The sequence below is a fragment of the Falco biarmicus genome, chromosome 1 (genome assembly GCF_023638135.1).
Source record: "Falco biarmicus isolate bFalBia1 chromosome 1, bFalBia1.pri, whole genome shotgun sequence".
In the NCBI taxonomy this organism is placed as follows: domain Eukaryota; kingdom Metazoa; phylum Chordata; class Aves; order Falconiformes; family Falconidae; genus Falco; species Falco biarmicus.
The window spans coordinates 12,073,676-12,101,389 of record NC_079288.1 but is presented as its reverse complement, the minus strand read 5'-3'; the positions used below and the strand labels follow the sequence as shown (position 1 = coordinate 12,101,389).

Sequence of the window (27,714 nt, the reverse complement as noted above, 5' to 3'; positions counted from 1 at the left end):
TGTGCTTTTGTATTGTTTAATTACTTGCTGATAAAGAAATGCTGACTTAGTTATACAGTTTTTCCAATTATCCTGCTACTCTGTCGTGGTCTTGCTCAGCTTTGGAACATCCTACGTGTGCTATGCTTGCTCTTTTCTTTTGTGCCCATTCTTGCCTTTTCAATCATTTCAATCTGCAGGAAAGGCATTGAGTAATTAAGCTTTCTTCAAAAAATGGTGTAAGATTTGCAAAGTACTTTAAAAGACAAAAGAAATAGGAGTGGAGATTACACGGTTGACCATACACATTTTCAGATCTTTTCCTGAGATTTGGCTCAGATGTAACCTTTCTTCTACTTAGAATTGATCTCTGCTAGTGTAAGGTATTAAGACTAAAATATTTCTTCTTTATTTGTAATGGTCTTAAATGCAAGGATTATTTTAAAGGGTAGCATACAATAATTAATCAGGTTTTAAGTTTTTAGGAAATCGCTCTTCCTTACGGTTGTATATCCTGTAAAGACCTTTCGGTGCAGGGACACAGTTCCTGCTCAGCGTACTGGAAAACTTACCGAAAGAACCTCGCTCCATTCAGTATTTCGGTTTACTGTAACTAGGTTTTAGAAATGTTGAAACCATTTTTACTGAGAGTTGGCTATCATTTTGAAATGCAGAATAACTGAATAATTTCTTGAAACTGCTTGACTTTTTTAAAGAAATATTTCTGCTTCTGTGTTGCCCAGGGTGTTTCAGCATGGAACAAGTTGGTAAAATAGCAGCTGTGCTGCTCCCCAGGTCGTGCGGATTGCTGGGCCCTGTTGTCTGCGGGTGGGCTGCAGCCTTTGAAAATGAGTTCAGAGTTTTGATTCGAGGCTACAGTGTTTCTTGGTCCTCTCTGTTGATGCACCCATAAACATTACAGATATAAAATCTAATTTAGAAAAAATGTTTAAATAGAGGTTCTTCTCTTTTGCTTTCAGGACACTTGTGACACTTCTCATACAGATCCATTATTATTTTTTTTTCTTTTCATAATAAAAGGGTCAAACTTTGGGGAACTGATTGCACCTTTGAATAAGCTATCAAAATGCTATGTATGAGCTGAAGAAAGAAAATCTCCACCAACTAAACCGGCTTAGTTACTGCCTACTCTCCCCCCTTGACTTGGAAAACTATTTAACCCTTGCAACCAAGACTGAAGGCTGTGTGTACTTCAGAACTGATCTACCCCTCCCGCCCTGCCCACAGCCCCCACTGTAAGCCAGTTTCTTGTAGGGAGACACCCCCTAACCACTGCACCCCTGTTCCCCAAGTGACCTGACCAAGCCCCAGCAGGACTGATAATCCTTCACGTCGGAGTCAGGAAAATACAGACATCTCATTAAGTTTATCCTTGATGAGATATATGACTTTGAGTTAGCTTCTGTAACAAAAAAACCCATTTTTTCTTCTTGTCCCTAAGGGAAGTCAATTAGTATTTTAAAAGATGAGCCTGGAAAATACATTCCTACCTCTCCCAGGAATGGAAGATGTGAGCGTTAGCAGTGATGTTGGTAGAGCCCGTTGCGGTCCCTGTCCCACTGCTGGGGCTGTGATGTCGGCTGCCGGGGGGCACGGGTCCCGCGGGGGGAGGGGGGCACGGGTTCCGCAGGAGGGGGGTCCTGCCCGAGAGGGTCCGGCAGGGCTGGGAGAGGAGAAGCCGGCCTGCCTGGCTGGTGCCGGTGCTGGCTCCCGGGGGCTGGGGCCTGGCGGCAGGTACCCCTGGCGCGAAGGCTGGATGGGGCCCGTGACGTTTAGCAGCTGGCGTGACCCTTCCGTGGGCTGCTTCCAGCAGACCCTGAACAGAAGCGCTTAAAGCCTCCTGCCATCTTCCCAAACCAGCTGATCAACGCGGTGAAGTTAGCCCAAGACTTACCATTTCTGAGTTGTTTTTAATTTTTAGCTGGGTTTACCGCTGGTTTGTGTGGCCGCGCCATGTGCCCAAGAGCTTGTCGGCTTTTTTCATTTTCAATTACGTCAGCTTGTTTAATAAATATTACCTCTTGAACTTCTTGCGTGCTTCTGAACTTGCAGAGCCATGACAATATTGTTATTTGAAGTAAAGCAGGATGATCCTAGCGGTTTGGGGAGGTTTTGTTTGGAGGGAAAGAATATAATGAACCTTTAATGTGGTCTTTTTTCCTACAATGGCAAAACTTAAAAGGAAAAAACCAAACCTTCCTTAAAAAAGGATTAATGAAAGTAAAATAGCCGTCTTCCTGTCAGAGATCGTTACCGAATTTATGCACTCGGCTGCTGTGGCAGTGTTCACGGGGCGGGTGTGCGCCTCGTGGCGCGGGGGATAAAGCGTGGTGCGCCGTGCAGGTGGCGCCTGTGTCTTGCGGTGGGTTTGTTCCCCCTGCCCTCACGGCTGCTTCCTTCCCCCCAGCTCCGATACTCTGCCCAGAGCCTGTTTGACTACATGAAGAAAATCCAGCACGATTCCAGTGCTATGGAGAGGTTTTGTGAGACGTTGCTAAAGGTCTTTGAGGACAACCTGCGGAATGACCGGTAATGTTTTCCTGTTGCTTTCTTATTTTCAACAGCAGGACTATTAGAAGTCAGATGTATGGCATACCGGTTTTACCGTGCCTGGGTAAAGTATGCCTGAGCCCATGTAAATTTGCGTTAATATATCTGCTTGGTACAGCAGTGCCTTTGGTAAAATGTATAACAAAGGAGTGACGATAGAGTATTTTACATTTACTATAACTTAATATTGTGCATAAGGTAATAAATGTCAGTTTTTATATAATGCAGTACTGGGGGTTGTATATTGCTGCACACTTTTCAGTGTAGCTCAGTCTGCGTTTCATTTAGGTAGTGGTTTTTTGCACATACTTGAAGTATAATTTCCTTGCAAAAGTTTTTCTTTAAAGGTGACTTATTCTGCATAATAAGATGAACTTCTTTAAGCCTCACTTATCAAACATGTGCAAAATAGAAAATATTCCCTACTGGAAAAAACCCCCATGACTATTAATAAAGTTTTCCATTCTATTTTATCTATATTTTATTTCTTGTCTCAGCTGTTGAAGTAGAAAACATGACCATGGTTACTCCAGCTGATGTGTTGTGTGTTGGTTCATTTGGCAGTTACCTGCAGTGAGAAGGTGTTGTAACTTCTGATACATTTTGTGGAATATGTTGTTTATATACTAGAAGATAAATTAATATTTTCTACTACCGTTAATTGTGTTTTCAGGACACTGCAAGTTTAAACCAGGCATGTTGTTAATCAGGTTTTTTCCTTTTGGCTGTAACGGAATGCCCCCCTCGCAGCCAACACACAGAAGTTACTGAGCAACCCTCCTCTGTGTAAATTAGAGTTCTAATTTAAATGTGTAGGTCGATAGGAAGTTTCTTTCTTTGCTTCTAATTAAAAATACTGTATATGTGTATGCCAAGAAGTGTATTTACATTGTTAAATTATTTTCTTCCGCCAGGGTGTCTGTACCTCTCCTGACTATGCTGGACCAAATGCTGGCAAATGGCTGTTTCGATTTATTTACCAACCAAGAGAAGTAAGTTGCTGAAAGTCTTTTTTGTTTGTTTTCCACCATGCAACATGCCTCTTCAGTCTTACTCTGGCTGATGCTAGTGTGGATGTAGGTGTGGGTGTGTAGGACTCTTAAGCGTGAGTGTGTGTGGAGATAATGTTTTAATTTTCCTGAAGCGGGACAGCGGTCACACATCCTGGCCAGGTAGCCTTGACAGGGTCTTGATAAAATCCTCGGCTCTCATACCAGTGTAGAAGTTTGTTGTTGGTTCATGTTCACCAACCGGTACGTTAATCGGGTCTGATTTGCACGTTTCACCTGGCAGGCCTGGCCAGTGTCGGACCCGTTTCGCTCCTTCCCTGCACTGGCCTCCTGCGTGCAGGCTCATGGGGCACGTCCTGGCTGCGCTGTGAGCCTGTAGCCACGGCAGTGTCCTGGGGGGATGCTGCGAAACAGCGTGCCTACCAGCTGTTGGTTCCAAACCCTCCCTGCTTTTGTCAATGTGAGTATCTCCAAAGAAGTTAATTAAGATTCTAATAAGAATAATAAAAAAGGCATGTCCCAGCTTCTCCACACCGAGTTCCGTCTTCAGTTCAGGAATGGATAAACAGAGAAAGATATTCCAATGTGAAATCATGGGGTTTTGCAGATGTTTCAGAAGAGAATTATTTTAATTTCAGTAATATTAAAATATATTCCACAGACATTCTCAGGCAGCATCTTGGCACATCTATAAGCATCTGCAGAATTGTACAACGTGAATCCTACAAGTACATATACCTGGTTTGGACTCTCTTGATTCAAGTATTGCTGACAGCACATGATTTTGAAAAGTTTTTCTCAGTCTAGAAGCCCCAGTTGAGTCTACTCTTGTTTTGAAGTGTGCATTTAGATAGTTTCTCTTAAATAACATTTGGTAGGCCCTTTTCAAATGGGAATTTTAAATGAGTCAAATTCAGATGGAATGAATATTGCTTGTTCAGTTTGGTAATTGTGCCAGTGATCTGGGACTTCCACACAGGCTCCAGTCCACCCCACTGGGGAAGATGTGGGTTATGGGGGGAAATGCCAGGTAAAGCCTGGCTCCCATGTCACAGGTCACGGAACAGAAAGCGTGTGGTAGCATCACTGCGTGTGCTGTGTAAGGGACACGCAAACTCAGTCCTGTGGTGCCCTTGCAATGCCTTATTAAAAAGGCCTGAAATAGAATCCAGGGGATTATGGGGGGAGGGGGGAAAGGTTTTGAAGCTGATCCAAATGTATTTGCTTCCAGTTTGATGATAAAACCAAAAGAGAAAAGTAATAATTATACAGCCCTGTGGATCATTTTTATGGCAAGGGAATGAAATACCGGCATGAAGTGCAGGAACTCGTGCTCATACAAAAGCTCTGGAAAGCCAGAGCTCTGGAAACTTTGACGACAACTAGAAAGAGACAGAGAATTTAGTTCCTGCGTGTGAGTGTGTTGGTAATACATGTACCGCATGGCTGGGAGGTGATGAGGAACGAGTTCCGTGTGTGCTTCAGGGCGAGCGAAGTGACCCTGCTGCCCTGGGTTCTGCGGTGCTCTGAGGGCCCCTGTGCTATCAGCACATTCGGTGCAGCGTTTGTGGTTTCTTACTGCGGCTTAGTGCCCTTCGGGTGATGGTAGGGGTGGACGAGCACTGAGCCTGGCTCCGAGGCTTGCCCACCTGCGCCGCTGGGTGCCATCTGCTCCTTTTTGCATAGAAGAGAAGCGTGACTTTGGGCCCTGTTTCTTTACTCCCTTTTCAAGGAAGCATGCCATAAAAATGTAGAAATACAATGCAGACTGAGCCCGACAGTTGAGACACTTTACTGGGTGGCATGGAAAGGCCATGTGTGCGTGTGCTGTCGGGTACTTTATGTAAGTGTGGCTGTAATAACAGGGATGAGGTGCATGGCTGCTTTTAGGAAACGGTCTTACTGCTGGTGAGCAACTTCCCAGTTGCTTCTGTTCTGCTGGGAACGTCTTGCCATACAGCAAATGGGAAACTTTTTGGAGAACCTGGGGATGAAACATCAGCATTCCTTGGGGTGTTTGGCTCCCATTTCATCTCCTTCCCTAGTTTTTTACCACATTAGCCTGAGTGGAGTTTTAGCAAGGGAACTTGGGTTGCAGGATGTTTGGCATCAGGATTATGCTTATACCAGCTACTTTAATCAACTGTCATGTTATAAAGAAGGATTTGCAAGTGTATTTTCAATTTTCAGATGGATATTGTGCACTATCCTGGACCGTTTTGTTCTATTAAAACATCAGCTGTCCAGAGCAGGTAATATCCTACTCTGCTTAATTTAAACAGGATTAATAGCTGCTGGCTGAATTAGTTTGCCACTCCTCAGGAGCTCCGTGCTCCCGTTAAAGCTCATTGCCACATGGTGTCACTCCTACCCCGCAGAGGTGTAACCTGCGCTGTGTGCCTGCGCCTCGCGCTGCAGCTCCAGGTAGGGGACACGCAGCCCGGCGTTCCTGGTGTGCCTGGCGTGCCTGGTACCTAGCTCCTGGCGTGCCTGGTACCTAGCTCCTGGCGTGCCTGGTACCTAGCTCCTGGCGTGCCTGGTACCTAGCTCCCGGCGTGCCTGGTACCTAGCTCCCGGCGTGCCTGGTACCTAGCTCCCGGCGTGCCTGGTACCTAGCTCCCGGCGTGCCTGGTACCTAGCTCCCGGCGTGCCTGGCACCTGGCGTTCCTGGCACAGTGTTGCAGGTGAACTTCAGCACTGGGGACGCTCCCCTTATGGCCAGTCTTGTCACCTCCGTGTGGGAGGGTGAGTCAACCACTGGCTGTTTCTCCTCTGTTACCACCATTTGGATGCTCGTGGTTAAAGGGAGAGTTATTTGTCCTGGTGGGTCATTCCTCTGCCAGGGTCCCGCTGAACGTCCCGGTGGGGAAGCGGTGTAGGGTGAATACCCGTCCAGTGGGGTTTGGAGTGAAGCCACTCCAGTGTCACCAGGACAGTCAAAAGGCTATCAGAAGCAGCTTTACTTCGTTGTGCTATGGCTTGTTTTGAATCTTTAGTGTGAAGAGCAAAGCCCTGCCTGCCATTTTTCAGGGTGTTACTTCCTACTGGTCTTAAGCTGGTGTAAAGCTGCATGTCCAGCGCAAGAGGTTCCCCCTCCCGGGAACAGGCAGGAATGGTTTGTATCGCTGCGTGATGAATGGCATTAGAGAACTGTTCCAGGTTAAAAATACCCTTCTCCCAGTAAAATTCAGCTTGAGGTAGTTCCTCAATCTGTCCTGCTGTGTGCTCACAAATTGTGCCAGAATAAGGAGGGAAGCAGTGCTGGTGGGGGAGGGGAACCTTTCCTCCTGGCAGCAGTGCAGGCGTACGATGGCCTGAAGCTGTTGTGAAAGCTCAGCATCCTTCACCTGTGATTCCCACCCTGCCCTGCCTGTCCCCCGCCCCAAACAGGGCGGCAGTTTGTAGTTGAAATGTCATTTCTTCTCTGTGGTGGCACAACCCAAACCCTCCTGGTTTCATTTTGCTGCATGCTGTGAATTTCTGCAGCCGTTTCCATAATGCTGTAGGGAGAGCTCGTGGGTTGGAGAGACCGCGGGTGGCAAAGGCCGGCATGCTTGAAACAGAGCCGTGTCAATAAATATTGGGCTCTTTTAAACTCACCAGCAGCTACACTTAAAAGATAGTGGTGACTGTCAGCTCCCTGCTGGCAGTGGGACAAGGGATAGGGAGAATAAAGGAGAAGGAACCGAAGTTGCTTGCAAAACTGGCACTGGAGCATTACTTTCTGGGTACGGGTCTGGAGCTGGAGTCATTCTGCTGGTCTCATGAGTGAGCGACCACCATGGACGCTCCGTTTGCCAAGAGCCCGGGTGGGTTGCTAGTTCCATGGAAAGGACGGTAAGATCAGCCTCGTACTGGGTACGATGTGAACGGCATAGCCTTCGAGTGACAGTTCAGGATCTGATGCTTTCTGGACTAACACGTAAAAGTGGTGTTTCTCTGTGTGTATGTATTTTACAAAACAAGTGTTTGTGCATTGTATATGAACAATATTGATTTGGTGATCTCGCAGGGTTTTCAGATGGTATGTGTCCCCACGGATCCCTGACTAACAATTTCTGTGTATTCCATGCTCCCACGGAATTTGTTAACAGCAATTACGCTGCTACAGCATAATAAACTATAAAGGGCAGAGGAGGGGGTGGTGGCTGTCCTCTGGCTCCAGGGCCAGCCCGGCGGTGGCGGCTGGACGGCCGAAGCTCGGTTCACCTTTAGGAGGAACAAGCCCGCACCGTTTTGCAGGACAGCGTGCGCCCAATTTACATAACGTAAAGGCTTTAGACTGATCCCTTTTCCCCAGGCGCCGGCTCTTGTTTCTGCTGGCATTGTGCCCACACAGGAGAAGGAATTTTCTCAATTTCCTTTCAAGAGGCCAAGCTATTTGAGTCGTTTGAGATCACACATAGGTTAGGTTTAGTTATTACAAATGTGAAATTGGCAAATGACAGAAAGGAAAGTGCATCTGTTTTAAACACAAAATGCTGCACATAAGGTTAGGTGTATTAAATTTATTCCAGATGCTCTTGTTCCAATTGGCCTCTTTGTTCCTGTACTTCTCAGCGATGTCCCTGTTGTTCAACCGATTTAAATCTCACCTAATTCGCTCTATTGCCGTTGTTCTGTGCTGAAAGCCAGGCATGCATTGCAGGTATTGTAATTAGTTGTCCACACAATGTCTTTGTGTAATTGGGGGTGGGAGGAGGAGAAATTTCACCAAGGTAGGAAAAAATATACCTCCTTTTAATATTAAGAGAGCAGATACGCTCTTCCCTTGTCTACCTAGAGACATGGATGTCTGTGGATGCACACGCGCTCTCGCATGCGGATGCCTGTCGTTCTCATCATGTGTCTCCTACGTGTGTGCTTCCCGTACGCTGCATGTGGAAGCGGTGATGTGACCGCAGGCAGCGGATTGCAAGGAACTTTATCAGCATCTGGTGGAGGTATTTGAAATCAGCCTTCCCCAGATTCTTGGTCCTGAAAGCGCCTGTCAACTCTGAAAATTTCTTATGAAGCCTCAAGATGAACACTGAAAACCTGGCAGTTTTCTTCCTCTTTTTGTGTGCTTTTTCTGGACCATATTGAGCCAGCCGTAGGCAGCGTTCTTTAGCTTAATGGTTCCATGGTTTGTTGTCCAGGTTTTTTAATCAAGTCAATATTTGCCAGTATTTTGTTAAGAATTTTTGAGAAGTAATTAAAACCCACTAACTCTTTTCTGGAAGACTGTCTATAACGAGGTGCATTAACTTAACAAAACATTTTGTCACTCCTATAAACATCTTGTTTTAAACATTCTGGTTTTCAGCAGATGACACTAGACAGCTTTTTTGAGTAGTTTTTATCCACAGCTTTGAATCATGGTAGCAGAAAATAAACGTTACTATTTTTGCTTTCAGCTTTCCATACACAATGCAGTGAGGTTTCCAAAATATGCAGTCTAGAAGTAATTGTGCTTACTAGGCAAACATGAAATAGTTTCTTTTGCATCTATGGCACTTCAGCTTTGAATGTCGCAAGAAAAAGATTAAATAATTTGAACTGAAATAAAAGCAATATTCCCTCTTTACTTCTCTTTAATAGATCCTTGGAATATACTAACAATACTTGTGTTTGTATGGGTGTCTGGGAATGAGCTGTGAGAATCACGTTTCCCACACTGTGTGGAAAAAGAAAAGAATTTGCTAAATATATTTAAAGATGGATTCATGACTCGTACACACAACAGAACTGTAAGCCCTGTGTTTAATTACGTTGTCTGGAATCACTGAAGGAATTTGGGCTATGAAATGGTTGCATATTTAAGAACAACATCCATCCCCTTTTATGTAAAGTTTTGTTGAAGGCCTTAAGGACTGACCGCGGTGATACATCAGCTAAGTAATTTTTGTTTGGCTATAAAATCTTTTCATTCCTGACACCGTATTGCTGATCACACCACGCTTTGCTGTAAACACAGGCCATGGCTGGCCAGTTATCATGCCTATGCTGAATCAGTTTGGATAACTAGTTCATTCCTCAGCATACAGGTAGCAGCAATGTAAATAATGAATAGTCATTTATTCCATTCAGTTTAAAAAAAAAAAAGAAAAAAAGGGCCAAACATGGTGGCCAAGCTCACTGTGTCTTTACCAAAGGCCACCTAAAGCAGGGCGTGCTGTTGTGGAAGGAGCCAGTACTGCTCTGTGTTGTGGTTTTCCTCCTTTGGACGGTAATTTGGCATCTTTGCAATCATTAATTGTGTTTAAAATTCTAGTGAAATCTATTGCTCATCTTTTTTTTTTTTTCCCATTTTCAGCCACCCCTTTGCAGTGAAGTTATTTTCCCTTTGTAAAGAAGAAATCAAAAGATCCAAAGATGTCCGGAAGCTTCGCTCCAGCATAGGAGTGTGAGTTGGTGAAATAAAATAGCCTTTTCTCTGCTCATAAAAAGTAAAGAAAATGTAAATTACCAGCTGTAACAGCTAGATCCATGTCCTGTGTAATAGAAATGAAAAATGCACACAGATAGGTGTAATAGGAGGTTGTCAGAGTCGTATTTGTGGTTGGTTGGAGTGAAAACATGAAGGATCTGATGAAATTAAACTACTTTTATTCTTAAGATTACTTAGGGTATGTTATTCTTACTGGTAATTCTTACAGATGCAGTGAATCATTTCCTTTTTGTTTGTAGAGAGCTCGACTCATGCCAATGCAAAATGTATAAAATATGCAAAATCCATTAGATCTTGTACGTGCACTGGAAATTGCTGAACGTTCTTGCACCATTCCTGGCTGCAGGGTGAAAGCCCGCAGCGCAGGCAGCAGGGGCGGCAAACCAAACCCAAAACCGCACCGGGAAGGGCGACGTGGGGTGAGGGGAGGAGGGAAAACACCAGCCGGAGCATTGCAAGGCAGTGTAAGGGTTTGTGGGCAGCAACCTGGCAAAATTATTCAGGTATAACAATGGCAAGCAGTGGTTTTATTGACTTCCGTATCACTTACTGGTCACGTTTTCAGGGTGTACGAAAGCCTAAACTGAGGTGCAGCCCATGTTTCCCTCATCGTCTCTCCTGCAGCGCTGCCCCGCCGTGTGCAGCCGGCCCAGGCTCTCGTCTGTGAGAGCCTGAGTCACACGTGGGTTTTAGCGCAGACTTTGGTGCTGCCGGTGAGGAGCTTTAAGCCGTATTTGTCCTTGGCATAGATGTGTGGCATCTCAGTAACCCTGCAGGATTTTGGTGCGCTTACCCGCCGTGTTTGCTTTCCCACAGCACTTAGAGCTGAGATTTCCTGGGGGCAGCAAAGTTTGCCCTCCCGCCCTTTTTTCTGGTACACGTCATTCTGATCCTCAAAATGTACTTTTGCAGTTCTAACACAAGATCTATTTATTTCTTATGTCTTCTAGGTTTTGTGGCCTGATTCAATTTCAAGGAGACATGAGAGAGAAAGTTTTCTTCCAGTTGTTTCTCCTCCTTTGCCATCCGTTTCCTGTAGTAAGTATTGCAGACATGGCATATTTATCACATGTATTATTTTAAATACTTTACAAGTAAAAACTAATTCAAAGTGCATGAAAGCAGCATTTTTAACAGATATTCATGTATAGAAGAGGTTTTATTTCTCAAGGGTCAGCTATCTGCAACGCTGCCACCTGAAAAGGCTAATGGATGCTTGCAGCGTGCCTGGCTGTTCCACTTGCCGATTTTCCACCTTCTGTCCTTACTGTTTTAAATTAGAAGCAATTTAGGTGCCTCAGTCATTTGTTTCTTTTACACAGCACCCAGCCCAGGGAAGATTTGTTCACCGTTTAGGGCTTGAAAGCGCCAATCAGATAAGTTACTGTTAGTGTTGTGATATTTCTGATAGTAGCAACACAATAGTAATTCTGGTTCGAGAAAAAATATATTTGTTCCTTTTGTCAGGTGGGATGAAAACTTGTGCAATGCAGGAAGGTTTATCAGAAGTTTACCTTGTTGATATAATGCACTGAAACAGAGCATAAACCCCCGAGTTATAACTTCTGAGTATGTGTAAGGGGAGATCATATGTGAGATACTACTATCTTAGGCCTTTAACATTTTTGTTGACTTAGTAAGGTTTGGAGTTTTTTTCACTCTACAAAACCTGGGAGCCACAACTCGCAGCTGCTGTGACAGCCGGACACCAGTGGCAGCTCGCAGTGGCTCCGGGGTCAGCACTGGGGTTTCACCGGGAACATTTGTGGATGTTCCGGTGCGGATGTGAGGATCCGCTGCCTCCGCTGCCACTGGTGGCCGCCAAGCTGCGTCTATAGTCGAGTGGGGGAGCAGAAACAAAGGCTGTCAGAGGTAATTGCAGCCCATGGGGTCTTAAAAGTGGCTCGAGAACGCATTGAATAGCCTGGTGTTGGGCCAATGCAAACCAACGCTGTTTATTCTAACACCGTTTACTTTTGCCTATTGCTTTTTGTTAAGGTTGAAATCAAACGGTACTCGGCAAAGTTGGATACTTCAGATTTTTATTCCAACTGTTCCCATGTTGTGTGTACTTGCTACACGAGGAACTGTTTGCAGGAAGGGCACACTGTAAGAACCGAAGAGAGATCATTTCAATTTCATGTTTTTTTGGTACTTTACATCATAAATATATTTTGGTTTTACAAATGGGTCAGTTTAGTTTGGCACTGCTGCTTCAGAAAAAACCCTGGAATTTCTTTGCCTTCCTTTGGTTATCACTAGGCTTTCTTGAAACACCAAACCAGGATTTGTCTCTGTTGCAATTTTGCTGTCTGACATGTAGTGTGTTCCTATACATTGTACTTCAGAAACCAGCCTCGCTCGCTTTTTCTGTGCGCACTCCAGCATCGCTGCTGAACAGCGCTCTGGGAAAAATACTTGCTGCTGGAAACCAGAGTGTAAAAACCTGATGTTACTCACATTATCATCTATCTCCCAAAAGTTTTTTTTAAGAGTTTCTTTGACTCTTCCACTGTCCAGGCTGGGAAGTCTGAGCCCACAGCAACCAAAGTTAGAGCCAGACTTTGGCTCAGAGTCATTTCAAGAAAAGAAACGTTTCTTTTGGGCCAGTCTCAAACATTTGTGCCCTGTGAGGGACAGAGCTGTCACCTTCTTAATCTGAAATCCTGCAAAAGTGGAGTGAAAATATACCAGATGTAGTAGCGGGAATTTCCTTGAGGTACAGAGATGACGTCTCTTCCTGCAGCAAATCGCTGGCAGGGGCAGGAACAGAGCGTCGCTCTGAGCATTACAAAGCGCCCACCATAAAATGATGGTCAGCGTGAGGAACCAGTACTGGCACTGGGCTCTTCCATCCAGGACTCTGGATACTTCACTAAAGCTTCCTCGGCCTCTTCCCCGTAGGTCCGGAAGACAACGGCCAGTCAGGTTTACGAGATGTTGATAACCTACAGCGACGTGGTGGATCCTGCCGTTATGGATGAGGTCATGACTATACTCAGCGATACCAACTGGTGAGTGAGTGAATTTGTTGCCAGACAGTAATAAGAGCTGAAATTGTGTTTGTACCGCAGAAGTTAAAGGAACGTTGATGCCTTTGAAAGCTGATGGCAAGGATGCTGTAAGAAACAATGGTGTAGTTTTAGCTATTCATTGCTTCTAGGCCAAAAAGCATTGCTGAAAGGAATTCTTCTGTTCTAAAGAACCATCCAGTATATTGTCCCACTGGAAGCCGTGTGTATAAAATCACCACTAGATAAGGTAAAATATCCATGTTTTTCTAACAACTTAAAAAGGGAGGAAATCTTGGAAATTCTCCATGAAACAGAGAGAGACTGTGCTGTGCAAACAGTCGGATGTCAACTGCACAGACAGTTTCTTGGCATTTATAAGCACTGGCAGGATTTGGGGAAAGGAAGGATCTTTGCAGGCTGGAAAACAACAGCATTAGCAGAACAGCTCAAATCTCCCATGAAATGTAATGACTCAAAATGCTACAAATATTGTATTCGAGCAAATATTTTGACTTGAACAGTTCAGATGTTTCCCAAGCATATGACTGCATGAATTCAACAACCGCTTTGATTCATTTTTTTACCTGCTGTTACCTGTCATGTTAGCTCCTTGCTTGGGCGGGGGGAACAGGGTCCGTCCTTCGCCAGCAAGACTCGGCGAGCAGCAAAGGGCGTTCTGGGGCGGGAGGAACCTGTTCCGTCGGCACCCTTGGAGTGACAGGAGGGGACACTCACCATGGTCTTGGCACTAGTTTATTCTCTTTCTGCGAATTTTAGCATTATGTGTTACAGTCACTTGGAAAAGTTTATAAAAGACTTGTGCCTCAGATATTTGAGAAAATACGGCATTTTAAGATACTAATTAGTTTATTAGTTTTGCTGCCATGTTAAACGTTTTTCCTTGTAAGAGTTGACGGTCATAGGTCTACTAGCCCAGCACCCTGCCTCAAACAGTAGTCAAAGTTAATACATGAGAACAGACAGATATAAAAAAAAATATGATTTATTTAGTCATTATATTAAATGGCTTTTTGTCTTCATTGACATTTCATGGAAATAAATGTATCTAGCTATGTTTAAAGAACAAATACACCTTAAGGCTGTGGTTTACATTTTTTCAGACTGCAGGCTTACGTTATTTAACTGTTAATTACTTTCCAGTTCATTTCTGCGCTGAGCTTAAATAATTTTATATTTGGGAAAAGAAAACTAAGTTTGTCATTGTAAGCAGTGGCTGCTGCTATTCTGAATTTTCCAGCTCAGAATTAGAATAACTGTCTCAGATTTGAAGAACTGGTTATCAACAATTCTGCCTGTTGTTAAAATTACTTATTTAGTGTGATTCAATGCTCGCTTATGAAACCTGAATTTAAGAGCAGGCTTGCTCAGAAGTTACATAAAGAATTTGTTAACAGAAACAATTGAATAGGCTTGGATTACTGCCGTCACACAGGGATGTTTACAATACCAAAATTAGAAGCGGTACACACCAAATTGCTACAGAAAGAGCGGTGGTAGCACAGTTCTGCTCATAAATGGGTTACTAAACCAAAGCAAAATAGTTGTAAAAACCACTTCAGAAAAATAAATATTGTGTTTTCACGTTGTCATTTTTAAGGTGTGACTGGCTGCCTGTTTTATTGTCTTAGCTCAGGACTTGCTCTGAGTTCCCTGTTGCCATATGCCCATTGCACTAAGATTAAAGATGAAGAGCTAGTTTACTTAAAACTTGTTTTATCGTGGTAGGCTTGAACTGTTTACAAAGGAAGAGGTTTGAAGTCATTGCGAAGTGTCAGCGAGAGCGGCTTGTTCTTCTCAAGCTCTCCCAGTGCCAAAGCAATCGTAGTAAATTCTGAATTACAATAAGCATTAACATCCGGAAGCCAAATGAGAATTTGTATTTGGGGAAGACTATAATTACTGGCATATGCATATTTGTTCGTTGTTGAAACTATAGACAGTTTATGATTATATAATTCAGAGTTAAAATAATTACTTTATATAAGTTTTGTTTAGCTACAGGAAGGTTTCCAGTATTAAATATGATAAATTGTCCAAGGTGTCAGAAAACCAGAAGTTAAGATTATTTCTAACTTGCCCTTTATGCTTTCTCTCTGCAGTTTTGAACTCTGTTTATGTGCTAAGAGTTACATTTTTAAATAGCACATTTATAGTTTTTGTACACTGTTACATGTACAAAATCAGGTACAGTTACATACAAGTAACATTACAGTTACTTAAGAAAAGCAAAATAAATCTACTGTAAATGGTGAATAATATTTGGCAGTCTCCAGTCCCACAGCATTCCAGTTAGTGGTAGATTTTTACAACATGCAAAAGAATGTTGTCTGTATGGATTTTTGGCATTTAGGGGCTTTTTGTAACTGACAGTTCTTGAGGAAATTACCTCATCGACATGATACTACTTCAGAAACTTTTTAAAAGGCTCACAAGTTTTAGGTCTGGATTTTCTGTTTCAGGAGAAGGCTTCTTTAGATTGTAGAATGTTCTCCAAATCCACTGGCATTTATTTTAATTCTTGATGTGAAGTAGTCTTAAACAAAAAAGGAGCTGTAGCTTTAAATAAAAAATTAGTGAATGGGTTGTATGAATAAGTGGGGATTTTTTGAATACAAAAGCCTAAAGGAATTGTCTTGGACATTTTACTAGTAACGGGTCACTTGTGGAAGATCTGGTGTATGTTTATGGTTTATCTGGCTTCAGGTGGTACAAAAATGTTACATTATCCTTAAAATGTGACACACCCCAAAAACTTCTAAGATTTGAAACCTACGTGAAAGAACAGACGCGTACATAGCCATATAATAACAAAATGGATAGCTTAAGAAGTTGTATGTATGTAGCTAACCTCGGGGTTTTATTTCTGAATTAACTGGAAAATACTTCCTCATGCAGGGAAGCTGAATTGCCAGTAGTACGAGAGAAACGCAACTGCCTCTGTGATCTCATGAAAGTGCCCAAACCGCAGCTGGTATCCAAGGTGAAGTACGGAAATGTGCTCCGGGGGGGTCTGTAAATACCACAGGAACGATCAGTTGTTCCCCCAAGCCTGCCGGGAACTTCTGTGCAACAGCTGCGGTTCTGCGCCGGTTCCTGAACGTACCCGTGTGCACCAGGAGGAACGGCCTCACAGCTAACTCCAGAATAGATGGAATTGCTGAAACTGTTGGCTTAAGCCCTTCCACTCTCCTTTCTTGAAACCATTCCAGGCTTGCAGTGTGACATCTTACTCAAACAAAATGCAGGAATTAAATAATGCAGTACAGATGTTTCAAAAACTGCTCGTCTGCCCTTTCTGGGGAAAGAAAAAGGGATTTAAAATTCCCCGTCAATTTCAACAGCAGAATTATAACCTGAGATGTTGTGCAAACCACAGAATTCTAACGCTGCCTAAGAGGAAGAATATAATCTAAAAGCTATACGTTCATAGGATGACAGACAACTTAGCCATATGTAGGTCCCATTTCATTTTAATGCAGATAGTTTGGAATTGCCCATCTGCTCAGTATTGCAGAAGTACAGAATTTTTCAAGGGGTTCTGAGAGGTTCCTTTCCTCTCTGTCCAAAGATAAGGAGGCTGAATTATTACTGGTTTAGAGAACATGTGTTAACATGACAATTCACAAAGAAAAATTATTTTTGGGTATGCAAGAGAAGGTGGAAGTGCTTGATGATCCAAGGCTTCTTCCCTGGCATCACAGGCACCCACAGCATATAACCTATTCTGTAAACTGATTAAGCTTAAAACCAGTGGTATATTAACTTGCTCTTGGGCTTTGTGATTTTTATTGTTGTTTTAGGAAGGTTTTGTTCTTTGTAATTATTTTAGAATGCAGAAACATCACCCATGCAGTTGTCTTTCCTAAGCTTTTCCTAATTGGGAAATACCTTCCTTTTCTGAAATACTTGAACACCATTATTTTTGTGACTAGAATTATGCAATGTTGCCCTGCACAGTTCCACTTCAGAACTGCCGTAGCATTTTTCACAGCTGCAGCATCTGGGGCTGAAAGCCACCAAGTCTTTTCTCCTGCACGGCCGCTGAGGGTGACCTTGGCTAATGGTGTTTTTAAACTGCCGGCTGCACTGGCTGGCTGGGATGTGACTGTGCGAGTCCTTGAGGTCAGCCAGTTCCTCCTGTGTAATAGTCTCATCATCCCTTACACTGAAGGTGCTTCCTGCTGTAAGTAGATCCTATATTTTCCTGAGTTGTCATTGATATAAATATATATATCTTTAAAAAATTGGTCAGAAGACTAATACTCAAGACATCCATGAATAGCCTTCAAAGACACCCTGCTGCCCCCATGGCAGTTTCTTTACCCATTTTCCAGTTTTTACCGTCATGTCTGCAGGTTTCTGCTTTTAGTAAGTTTTAAGAAACCTGTAACTAACATTTCTGCCATTCTGGAAAACAAGAATCTGAACCTCTCACCCATACAAGGAATTGGCTTTAGAGCAAAAATTGACCTGAGCAGTGCTGTTTTCTAGTCAACTAAAAGAAATTTTATGTTCAAATTAAAGATGTTACAAGATGAACTCCCTGATCTCAAAAAAACTTACTTGTTCCTTAGTTTTCTCCTCATTTTTCAGTCTCCAATAATTATCTCCCAATGTAAACAAAATAATAAGAAACAGCCAAATACATGTATCGGTATTTCAGATGGAACTGTCACAAGCAGTATTATGTGCAATCTGGAAGTTACGTGCTGATTCTGGAATTTTACCTTTTTTCTCCTCTTTTAACATAAACAAATAGTATAACTGTTAGCAAAAAGAGTTAAGCCTGCGCCTGCCCTGAGAACTGCTGGAGTTCACTGTGAAGGCGATACTGAACGCCAAGGACTCCACAGCTGCCCAGCTGTCCCTAGCAGCAGCCAGGCTGTGCTCACACAAGAGCGCACAACACTGCTTTTCCTCGAGAGCTCACATATCCTCAGAGCAGCGGAGAAACAACTGAGAAAGCCAAGCCTAACATTATGAAAAGGTGAAAGAAATGGATTTCAGCTGAAATCAACACTTACCCTTCCTTTAAAACTTGTCCAAATAAAATTTGCTAGAGGGTAGTTAAAAATTAGTGTTAAAAAGGACTATAAATGTTACATCTTTGTATGTCTACATTTTCTTCTTGGTTTAGTTTACTTAATTACATGATTGGGATACTGCTAAACCAGTGATGCGTGCCTACTCCACGTGACCTCTTTTTTTCTTTCTGTCTTGCAGAGTTCAGTGTAAGGAAGTCGCAGGCGCTGCTTTGTCAGCTGAAGCTCGTGGCTCAGGTAGGACTGGAAGAGTTTGTGCTGCAGCATCCTGACAAAGTGGATTCTCGGCACGAGCTGTGAAGTGCACTGTTTGACAAAATAAGAGGCAGAGATTATGTCTTAAAGCGGCACTGTACGATGTGCCACAGGAAGGCAAGATTCATTGTTTTTAGTTTTTAACGTCATTATCTGTAGCCACGAGATGGCGGTTTCTCTTCATCCTGCTGTCACGACTGACCTGGGTTTTTTTTTTTTTGGATGTCGGTGATTTGTACTTCTACAAGTCTGAATGGAGCCGTTCAGCCTGTGCTTGCTGTACACACATGAAGTATTAAACCTGACTTGCTGCATTAGTCTCTTGAAAGAATTGTTTTTAGCGGTAAAAATGGCAACACTGAGTGGTAATTAAGTCTTCCTGAATATAGAAAGTGTCTCTATGGATAAGTCTGTTATTCTTAGGCCATGGACGAACAAAGGACTTTGTGAAACAAAGGTTTCACTTCAGCTAAAGTCAAAGCCTCTCTTAATAGCTTTTTATATAACCATTTCAAGCAAATGTGGGGGTTTCTGTGGTAAAAACTAGCTTTAGGGACTGAAGCTTTATTTTTTTTCCTTTGAAGAACAGAAGTGGACTATACTTCAGGCCACTACTAGAAATTTAGATCATTTCTTATTGACTATAAAATGAAATGGCTATAACATTTCTTTTTGGTAAGATTAATGTGACGGGGAGGACAACAAGATATTCTAATTACACTGTGTTGTTTGATGGTACTAATTAAATCCCACTATCCCAGCACTTCAAGTAGAAGAGCGGCGCTGTCACACACACCTATGAAAATGTGAAAGGAAGGAAAAATTGGGGCAGAGGAGCTAAACCCAAGCCATTTCCAAAACTACAACCTGCCTGTCTCTAAGATTCTTTTTAAGAAGATAACAATAAATTACATAATTCAGTATTTCTGAAGTATACTTGCAACCTGGCTGGCAGATGAAATTCAGCGTAGATCAGGGTTACTGCCTGACCAAAACCTGAGAAGGTTCAGTGAAAATTACGAGCAGCTGTACAGATGATCGTCTGGCTGCCAGCTGATGTTACAGACACACCTGTACTTCTCACGCAGCCCCGAAGCAGAGGGTGCCACGCTTTGCCAGCTCCAGCGCTGTGCGGAGCTTCCCCGCGGGCAGCACCAGCTGAGGGCCCGAGCAGTGTTTGACAGAAACCTCTTGGTGCTTCTAGAGGTTATGGGCTTTGCCTGAGATGTTTGTAAGGCTTCCCTGTGGTGACAACCCTCTGGCACACCTCTGGCCTGTGTTTGGTGGTTATTTCAATTAGAAATACAATTTAACAATCAAACTGAGTTTGGTAAACAAGTGATGTGCCATAGTAAAATGAGCAAATAGCATTATCCACGGTGTAACTAGGTGCGCCTTAGAAAGGGGTTACTCAGCACAAAGATTAATTTAATGAGGCGCAAATTACTAAGAGATTCTAAACCTCTGAACGCTTTGGTCTTCCTATACACAGAGAATAACACAGCTTCAGTGTCACGCCTTACCTTGGTTTTCAGTTAAAGTGGTAGTAATCCATCCCTTCCTTCAAGTTCAGCATGTTCAGGTTTGCTTCAAACGCTCCACCTGTCAAATCCTGTGAGGGGAGAAAAAGAGAATTAGATCAACCAGATAAACACATTTCAGGTTGTAACAGGTTTTGGTAATTCGGTTCTTTAGACCACAGAAGAAAGTCCCATTTGCAGAACTAAACATAAATAAACTGAGGCTCAGAAATGTTTCCATTCAAAAAGCAAGTGTATGTCGAGAACTTGGTGTTCGTATAGTCGGGGGAGGGTGGGGTGGGGGGGATGTTACACAGCTCACTGTGGCGCCTCTGTCACCTACCGGCACGCGCCACCTTCCAACGCAGGCATCTCCAGAGAACAGACCCAAGGAATGAGTCTGACAAACCAGTGGGTTTTGTAGATTTTGAACAATGATTAGCTTGGCTGATGAAACAAACCTTTCATCGAGCAAATGAAACATTTTGCATAGCTAACAGCATTTCCTTTGGAGCCCTGGTTACATTATCCGAACAGGAGCCTGGTAGATTTGCTCCATGAGCTTTGGTCTTCCTGGAGTCCTTAATTCTACGGATCTTCAGGAATGGCACCAAAAAAAAAAAAAAAAATTAAAGTTTACAAAACTATAGGAGGCAGGTGAGAGAGTGCTGGTTCTTTTGGCTGGCCCAGAGCAGCAGCGATGCTGTTCGAACAGCGCACAAGTGTCTAGGGCAGGACGGTACGAAAACAGAGTCCAACTGAGACTGGAGTTAGAGGAGGCGGAACGCTAGGCTTTGGCTGGAGTAACGGATTTGAAAAATTGCTCTGGGATCTTTAACGAACTTACGTTCAGAAACGAAAGCTTCTGTCCCACGTGGAGGACTGTACCTCCCAGCTCGCCTTGGACTCATCAGCTGAGCTGCTTATAAAGGCACTGGTAGCATCTGGGCGTTGCTGGGAGGCTCCATTCGAGGAACGCCGCCGTCTCCATCAGCCGGGAGCCTGGTACCCAAATAAGCCGACCTTCCCCTCCAAACCTCCGCGTTGTTCCTGCTGCCTGCGGCCGGTTCAGCCCGCTCGCCCCCACCAGCCACAGGTGCCCTTCCTCCTGCGCTCTACTGTCACCAGCGTCAAAAAATACAGCAGATGACATCACGTGACCCAGAACTTCAACAAAATCCATAACCACCAGTCATAAAATTCATAAGTGAGCTCTGATGTTTACATTCTGTAAAAAAAAATTCTGTTTAAAAAAAAGAACAGTAATGAATAATTTGGGGAAGGGCAGGAAAGGGCCCCTGGCACTGGGCTTTTTAAGCAAGGCCTCCACTTCCCTGAGGTAACCAGTTTCTTATCTGAGCGATAAGGCCCTAATTGTGAACGATGCTGAGTAGTTTTTGTAATTTTTTTTTTTTTTTTACTTCTTGAAATCAAGACTACTTGATGGTATTTAATACTTTGAAGGACTGGGTCCTAGTTTCTCAATTCAGTCAAGATCCCAAACCATCACTGGTCCAGCAGCAAAACTTGCTGCTCGCGTCAACCGGGAATTCTGCTCAGAAGTGTCAGCCTTGGTTACAGCCTTTAGCCTCCGCTAACGATTTCACAAACCCAAGATATCACAAGTTAGGACACAGGGTACAAAACGGTTGCGTTTAGCTTAAAAATCAACCTGCTCTAAAGAAGGGTTAAAAAACCACAGAGATTTATATGTAGAAGAGCCCAGATGGTAAATTGAGCAGGAGAGTTAAAACGAAACCTTCCATTCCCAGAGCACAAGACTGAGGTGACAGAACACGGCCGGGTTGTACAGTAACTGGCCTAACAGTGAATTCACTGACAACTGCATACGATCAGACTAGTTTAATTAGGGAGACGGAAAAATAAGAATCCCTTTCATTTCAAGCACTTGGCACCCGTGCCAAACCAGAGCACAATACATGATTTCTAAGCATTTTGCTTTATTTACCTCAAAGCAAGAGAAAACACCCAGGGCAAACAAACCCTCGGGTGAAGCGGGGCCGCGGGCAGCGACGCAGTTTTGACGAGCTAAAGCCACAGTTTTATTCTCTTCAGCAGAAACCCAGCACGCACACAGAACAGAATTTCAGCTCCAGACTGTTGCGAAGCCATTTTAAAATACAAACTGAGCAAAAGATCATGTCAGATGACTGCTTTTTAAAAATGATTTTATATGGTAACAACCTCATGGCAGTGGTAGCAAGAAGGAACTGCCTGAAAAAATAATGAAGAAAACCCTGCTCCGGGTACACGGCCAGCAGAGTCATTTCTTGCAAGTGACCCACTTAATAAACATATCTAATCTTCAGAATTACCCTCTTAGAGCTGCATAGAAACATGCAGGTTTTGTCTGTACCAAAACTAAAAATAATCCCCCACCACAAACAGCAAAATAACACTTTCTTCTTCAGAAGCATGGTGATGAACTTACTTTGGGAAATAATAATGCTAAATCTGAAAGACTGGGATGTTTAGGAATTTGTTAATGACTTTTAATTAATTAATTAAATTATTTTTTTGTTATGTTATGACTTTTAATTAATTAATTAAATTAAATTAAGAAATTATCTAAGAGGACGTGCAGCTAATTCTGCCTTACATGAAGTTCCAACAGTTCCGTGCAACATGGAGCTGGGTTGTAGCTGTTGCATCGGCAGCCGTCTGCCAAGAAACGTCCGTACGTTCACTGGGGGTGTTGCACACTTGCTGCACGACCTGAAACAGAGCTGGGGAAAGCTACTGGCCCAGAATGGTTTGAAAATACAGGCCATTTGTAACTCTTTTAACACAGGACTCCTCTTTTTCCCCTCACAGTAAGCACAAGGATAGTGCCCTTTTTTGCAAAGGAATTTTGTCTTTTATATTTTAATTGTAAATACATTTAAATTAATTTATTTTAAATACAGTCTTTCTCAGCAGTCTGGGACTTTTGTCACAGCAATGTTTTTTGCACAGTTTGATCTGATAAATCTGGGTGAACAGCATCAGAGAGGGAGCAAAAGCTAGCACAAACCCCAACATTTTTCATTTGATGCAGTCTTAATATTTTATGTAGTTATCCCCATCCTACTTCTTCCTGTGCTCCCACTTTCAAAAAGCGTGCTGGAAGAAGAGAAGTAGAAAAGGTGATTAAAGAAAAGCAAGTGGGAAGTTTTGCTTTTAGCCGTGAATTCAGATGTGGGCTGCACAGCAAGCGAGGCAAACGACCTCCAAATACAGCAAAGACTGACGCTCAGCATTACACTGGCCTGCGCTCTATCAACATGAATGAATGAAAAAGTTACTCTGCTTTTCTCAACCCATTTAGAAACCATTTCCTTTAGTGGTCAGGTGTAGAAGCGTGAAAGCTGCTGCAGGCAGGATACCCGAGTATTTTAAACCACAGACATTTATCAACTTGTTTTGTTTTGGTAGAAAACTACTTTCCATGACAAAACTGCTGCTGAAAACTGTGGCCATTTCAATCCACCCACGACCCTCCAAGTAGGAAGGGCGGAATGTCACGGATTCTGGCAGCCTCCACAAAGACGCTCAACAGTAATAAAACACACAATGTATGACAATGGCTGAAAGAGGCTGCTAAAAACTATTGCTTAAGGTCGGCTGCGAAACCCAGTGGTGGAGAAAAGGAGGGTCCAGCAGGCTTGGTTGTGGAGTGGGACTCGGAGCACCGCTGCTTGCTTCCCGAGACCCTCTGATGCCTCTCCACTGGGTTTTACTCTTCCTACACTTTGGCACAGATAGATCTGTGGTGGTTTATTTCTTTCTTACGTTGTCTGTGGTTTCGCAGGTGATAACAGGGTATCAGGCACTGCTAACAGAAAAATTTGCTTTCAGTTCTTTATTATAAATCTGGTTTTCTAACAGTCTGAATCTATGTCTTCCTAATATTAAAATAATAACATGGTGTAACAACATAGGTGTGCTGTGAGGCTCATATTATTAACAGGTATCCGTCTGTTTAAAATCTGTAGAAAAGGAAGCTCCATTGCAGACTTTCACTGTGGTGTTACGCAAGTTTATCATCAGCATTGGTCTTGTCTCTTTGGCCACTATCTTGTTTTCCTGATGTGTAATGCTGCTGGAACTCCATGCACACTGAACTTTTTTTACTTAGAACACTAGGGTGTTCTCAGCATCAACTCTTGGAACACCAGCGTTCACAGTATCAACTAACGCAGCCATGAAGTGAGAGGGTAAGGAGGTAACTTGCCTGCAGTTTCTAGACATTTGCCTCCATCTGAATGGCTATTGACCTTAAATTCTCCTAAAAAGTGAGCTGCTTCAAAGACAGATTCCAGAAGCAACTTTACAGACTCTGAAACTGTTTCAAGTAGGTCAAATTGTATTTCCAAAGAAAATACTGCTCACTAACTTAAACGATACTATGGCCTGCAGTGTTCTGTGATCAGCAAGTGGATTTCCACTCAGCTCAGTGACCATGAGTGGAAAATACACTGAAATCACAACTGAAGGCATGGACCAGAGTTTTCAGACAAGATGTTGTATAATAGTCTCATTGTAAGGGCTTCGCAAATTAAATGTGCTTTATAACAGGTTGCACAGATGTTTTGTCTAGGGACTTCCACCCACCATTGTATGTAGTATGAAAAATTAAATTAGTTGTAATATTACTAGCTTATCCAAGAGTTTATCAACCAACAGTACATGATAATGCCCTAAGGTACGTGCAGTCTGGCTTTGCTACGCATAGTTATGATCTCAGAGTTGATCATAAGTTGGGAGTGCGAAGTTAAAAACAGACTGCACCAGATGCGATGAGATTCAGCTAATCAGCCTCTGAACAGACCTGGTACAGCACTCGAACGTTGGTGTTTATACGTAGCTACAGGTTTTAGTTACTGCTAGAGACTTGTTTAACTAGAATGTATTTGCAATTTTGCTTTAAAACCTCCGTGTCATCCCATACATTGTGCTTTGCCATTTTAAATATAACAGCAAAATAACTGCTGGTTATCATCTTCTAGTTAAGTTATTAGGTCAATTAAACCAGTTGAAATAAGGAAGATACCACAGTCGGGCACAGAAGAGGCTTCAGAACTGGCAGTGGCAAACAAAATGGTTTTTAAGGTCTGATTTAAAAAACAAAGACTCTGCTGTACATAGGGGCTGCAGAACACGAGGACTAAACAAGGCCAGGTGGCTGACTGTATATGCTTATTTGTGTATCGAACGTTGTTGGGCAAGAAAGTAAACCAGATCCAAGCTCCTTTACAGAAGCTTACTTTTTATTATTCTTGTTACTACTTTACTTAATAGTGCTGTTTTCAATCCCCAAAACACTCTGCACAAGCAATTTGATAAAAAAGGCCATTCAGTTGCATAGTAAAAGCTTCTGGGAAAAGCTACATACAGTAAAGAGAAACTCATTTTCATAAGGAGCACATACTGATTTTGACATTAAGCTCGGAGTAAAGGTACTCACCAGCTTCACGCAGATAATGAAGGGTGGAGTTGCGTCTCTGAAGTGACGTATAGGAATTTGGGGTTTTGGTCTCTCCTGCAGGAAAAAAAGCAGCAGACATGCACACATGGTTACTTGTTAGCCAAGTTTTAGGAGCTACTAAACCCTAAAAGAGGAAAGAATTATTCTGAGACCTCGTGCTAAATAGTCCATCTGGTCACATGCTTCCTCTCATTATTTTGCCAGTCACTTCCAGTACCCCTTATTTTCTTACCATAATCTTTCCATACAATTGCGTTTCTTTGTTCAAAGTTACACATTACACCAGGTCTTTCTGCTGCTGGAAGGAGAAGGTCTCTCTCCTCTCCTCCACTGCTTCCTTACCTCCAAGCTCTACTTTTAGCCCTTTCCCAAACAATTCCCTCTTTGATCTGATTGCAAGGCTTTCACAGCCTACCCCATAAAAAAAAAAAAAAAAAAATGCTCATTCTGTTGTCAGCAGGTTAATTTTCTGCAGCTTTAGGGAGCTCCATCAGCTTACAGTGCCACCAGAGAAGCGTCAGAGCAGGCACAGGAGCATCTTGCCCTCGGTGGGAGCTGTTAATGGTTGCGCCCAGCTGGGACTTCACCACAGATCCAAACCAGAATCTTCCAAGGATTCACAACAACTGCGGTACAATCTTCTTTACAACTGATCTGACAGGATGGGTGTGTCTTAGGAAGACAAGCGCACGGGATCTCTGACAACGATGCTGACAGTATCCCTGCACTGGTAGGTGGCGAGTCCTCACTATTCCAGGTCAAAATCCTGAACTCCAGTTGCTTTCATGCAGCTGAAAACACTCATTAGCTTCCTGGCATAGAATCTGGTTGTACAGCCGCTCCGATCCAAGCTAGAGCACTGCGCCTGAGGGGTGCCCCTGCTCTCCCCCTCCCCTCCCCCCAGTCCTGCTCCCATCAGATACAAGGATCGTGCAACCTCAGGGTAATTTGATTCACAAGATAACTTGCTGGAGACCTTTTTATTTTAAGGTTCCTTTTCTGCTGGATCAGCTCGCTGAATCAAGCCGTCCTTTGGCCACAGATTGCCAGACCCATCGCAAGCAAAGCAGCGGGGGCTGCGGCCGGGGAGCGCGGGCAGAGCACCCTTCCGCACACTGCGCCCACGGGATCTGATCCGATGCCCAGTGAAACTACGAACTGTCTTTCCACCAGCTGTTGCCAGTAGTGACTCTGGATGAAACTTTACTCCGGGTCTTAATTGCTATCACGAAATTAAGACTGCAAAAAGACAACATTGTTGGTTTTTTTTTCTATGTGGTTTGTTTATTGCCCTCTAAATTTCATGCTTCCTTGTCTAGGGAATGAAGTGTTGCTGCCTACAATTTTAGGCTCCCAAGGAACATACCAAAGTTTTATTCAGATGCAGCATAACAATAATATACAGATAGGCTCCAATTAATTGCGGAAGCTTGCTTTAATAGATATTTGAATTTCATTCATCATGAGCCACATTCTACTCCCACTTAAAAGAAAAAACTGTCAGTGTTTTACTATGTTTTACTCCATCATCAGAACCCTGTCAGAGTACATATATTTTTGTCTTTCCAAATGGACTTCAGTGAGCGTGAGGTCCATAGTTCTGGCTCCATAGTTTGCACTCCAGCATCAGTCCCCAGCTATCTAGTCTTTTGTCACAGTCTCCTTACCAAAATCAGTTGCTATAAAGTATTTAAAATCAGTGACGTATTCCTTCATCACATTTCCCAGAACACTTCCAGATCCCACTGAAGAATGCGAGAGTACTTACAACTCACCTCAGATTCTTCATAAGTGTAGAATCCTTTTCTTACTTTCTTTTCATCAACATCACAAAATGCAGTTACCTGGAGAAACAGAAGCAGAGCAGCATTTCAGTACCGTTCTGTGCTACCAGCAGGTATTTCACCTGCGATGTACCTAAGTAACGCTACGGGCGTGTGACTGAACACAGGAATAGGGCAGCGCACCCTGGTCCTTCTACAGAGCTTAAAAATTTATTAAATCTGGGTGTATCATAAGGAGCTGGGCAAATTTTGCAGTTGTATATGAGCACATTATGTTTTTATAAACAGGCGAACAGGTGGTCTAAGCTACTGACTGTGTAAAAGAAAACCTCTATGAGATGATGGGTTTTCAGTTTAGCAAACTAAAAGCAGAGACTAGCCGCCTCATCTTGGCACTTCCACTGAACACCTGAGAGTAGGTAATACAAACCTTCCTCTTTTTGCCCACCCCAATCATATAATCTACCACCAGATCCCTCCGCATCACAGCGCTGCGCTATTGCTTTGGATGCTCTGGGAACACCACCCTCAGTTCTAGGCCATAACACACCGTGTCCGGGCATTCCTACAGGTTTGGACTTTGTGTTTTTCAACTGAAAA

At 43.2% G+C, this 27,714-nt stretch overlaps 2 protein-coding genes across 3 annotated transcripts in view; one reads left to right on the top strand and one right to left on the bottom strand.

Annotated features, from left to right (window-relative positions):
• Positions 1-18,714, top strand: part of TBCD (tubulin folding cofactor D) — a 129,650-nt gene extending 110,936 nt beyond the window's left edge. The window contains exons 34-40 of the mRNA XM_056328217.1: positions 2,408-2,529; positions 3,465-3,542; positions 9,856-9,945; positions 10,941-11,028; positions 12,895-13,004; positions 15,921-16,005; positions 18,249-18,714. Of these exons, the coding sequence (XP_056184192.1) occupies positions 2,408-2,529; positions 3,465-3,542; positions 9,856-9,945; positions 10,941-11,028; positions 12,895-13,004; positions 15,921-16,005; positions 18,249-18,260 (585 nt within the window). The 3' untranslated portion in view covers positions 18,261-18,714. The remainder of the gene's footprint in view (positions 1-2,407; positions 2,530-3,464; positions 3,543-9,855; positions 9,946-10,940; positions 11,029-12,894; positions 13,005-15,920; positions 16,006-18,248) is intronic.
• The window catches only part of B3GNTL1 (UDP-GlcNAc:betaGal beta-1,3-N-acetylglucosaminyltransferase like 1), a 132,750-nt gene continuing 119,027 nt past the window's right edge, over positions 13,992-27,714 (bottom strand). For both annotated transcript variants that reach the window (XM_056328247.1, XM_056328256.1), the window contains 4 exons: positions 27,106-27,174; positions 25,310-25,384; positions 19,846-19,934; positions 13,992-18,373 (listed from right to left, as the gene is read on the bottom strand). In XM_056328247.1, coding sequence (XP_056184222.1) covers positions 19,854-19,934; positions 25,310-25,384; positions 27,106-27,174 — 225 coding nt within the window. In that variant the 3' untranslated portion in view covers positions 13,992-18,373; positions 19,846-19,853. The remainder of the gene's footprint in view (positions 18,374-19,845; positions 19,935-25,309; positions 25,385-27,105; positions 27,175-27,714) is intronic.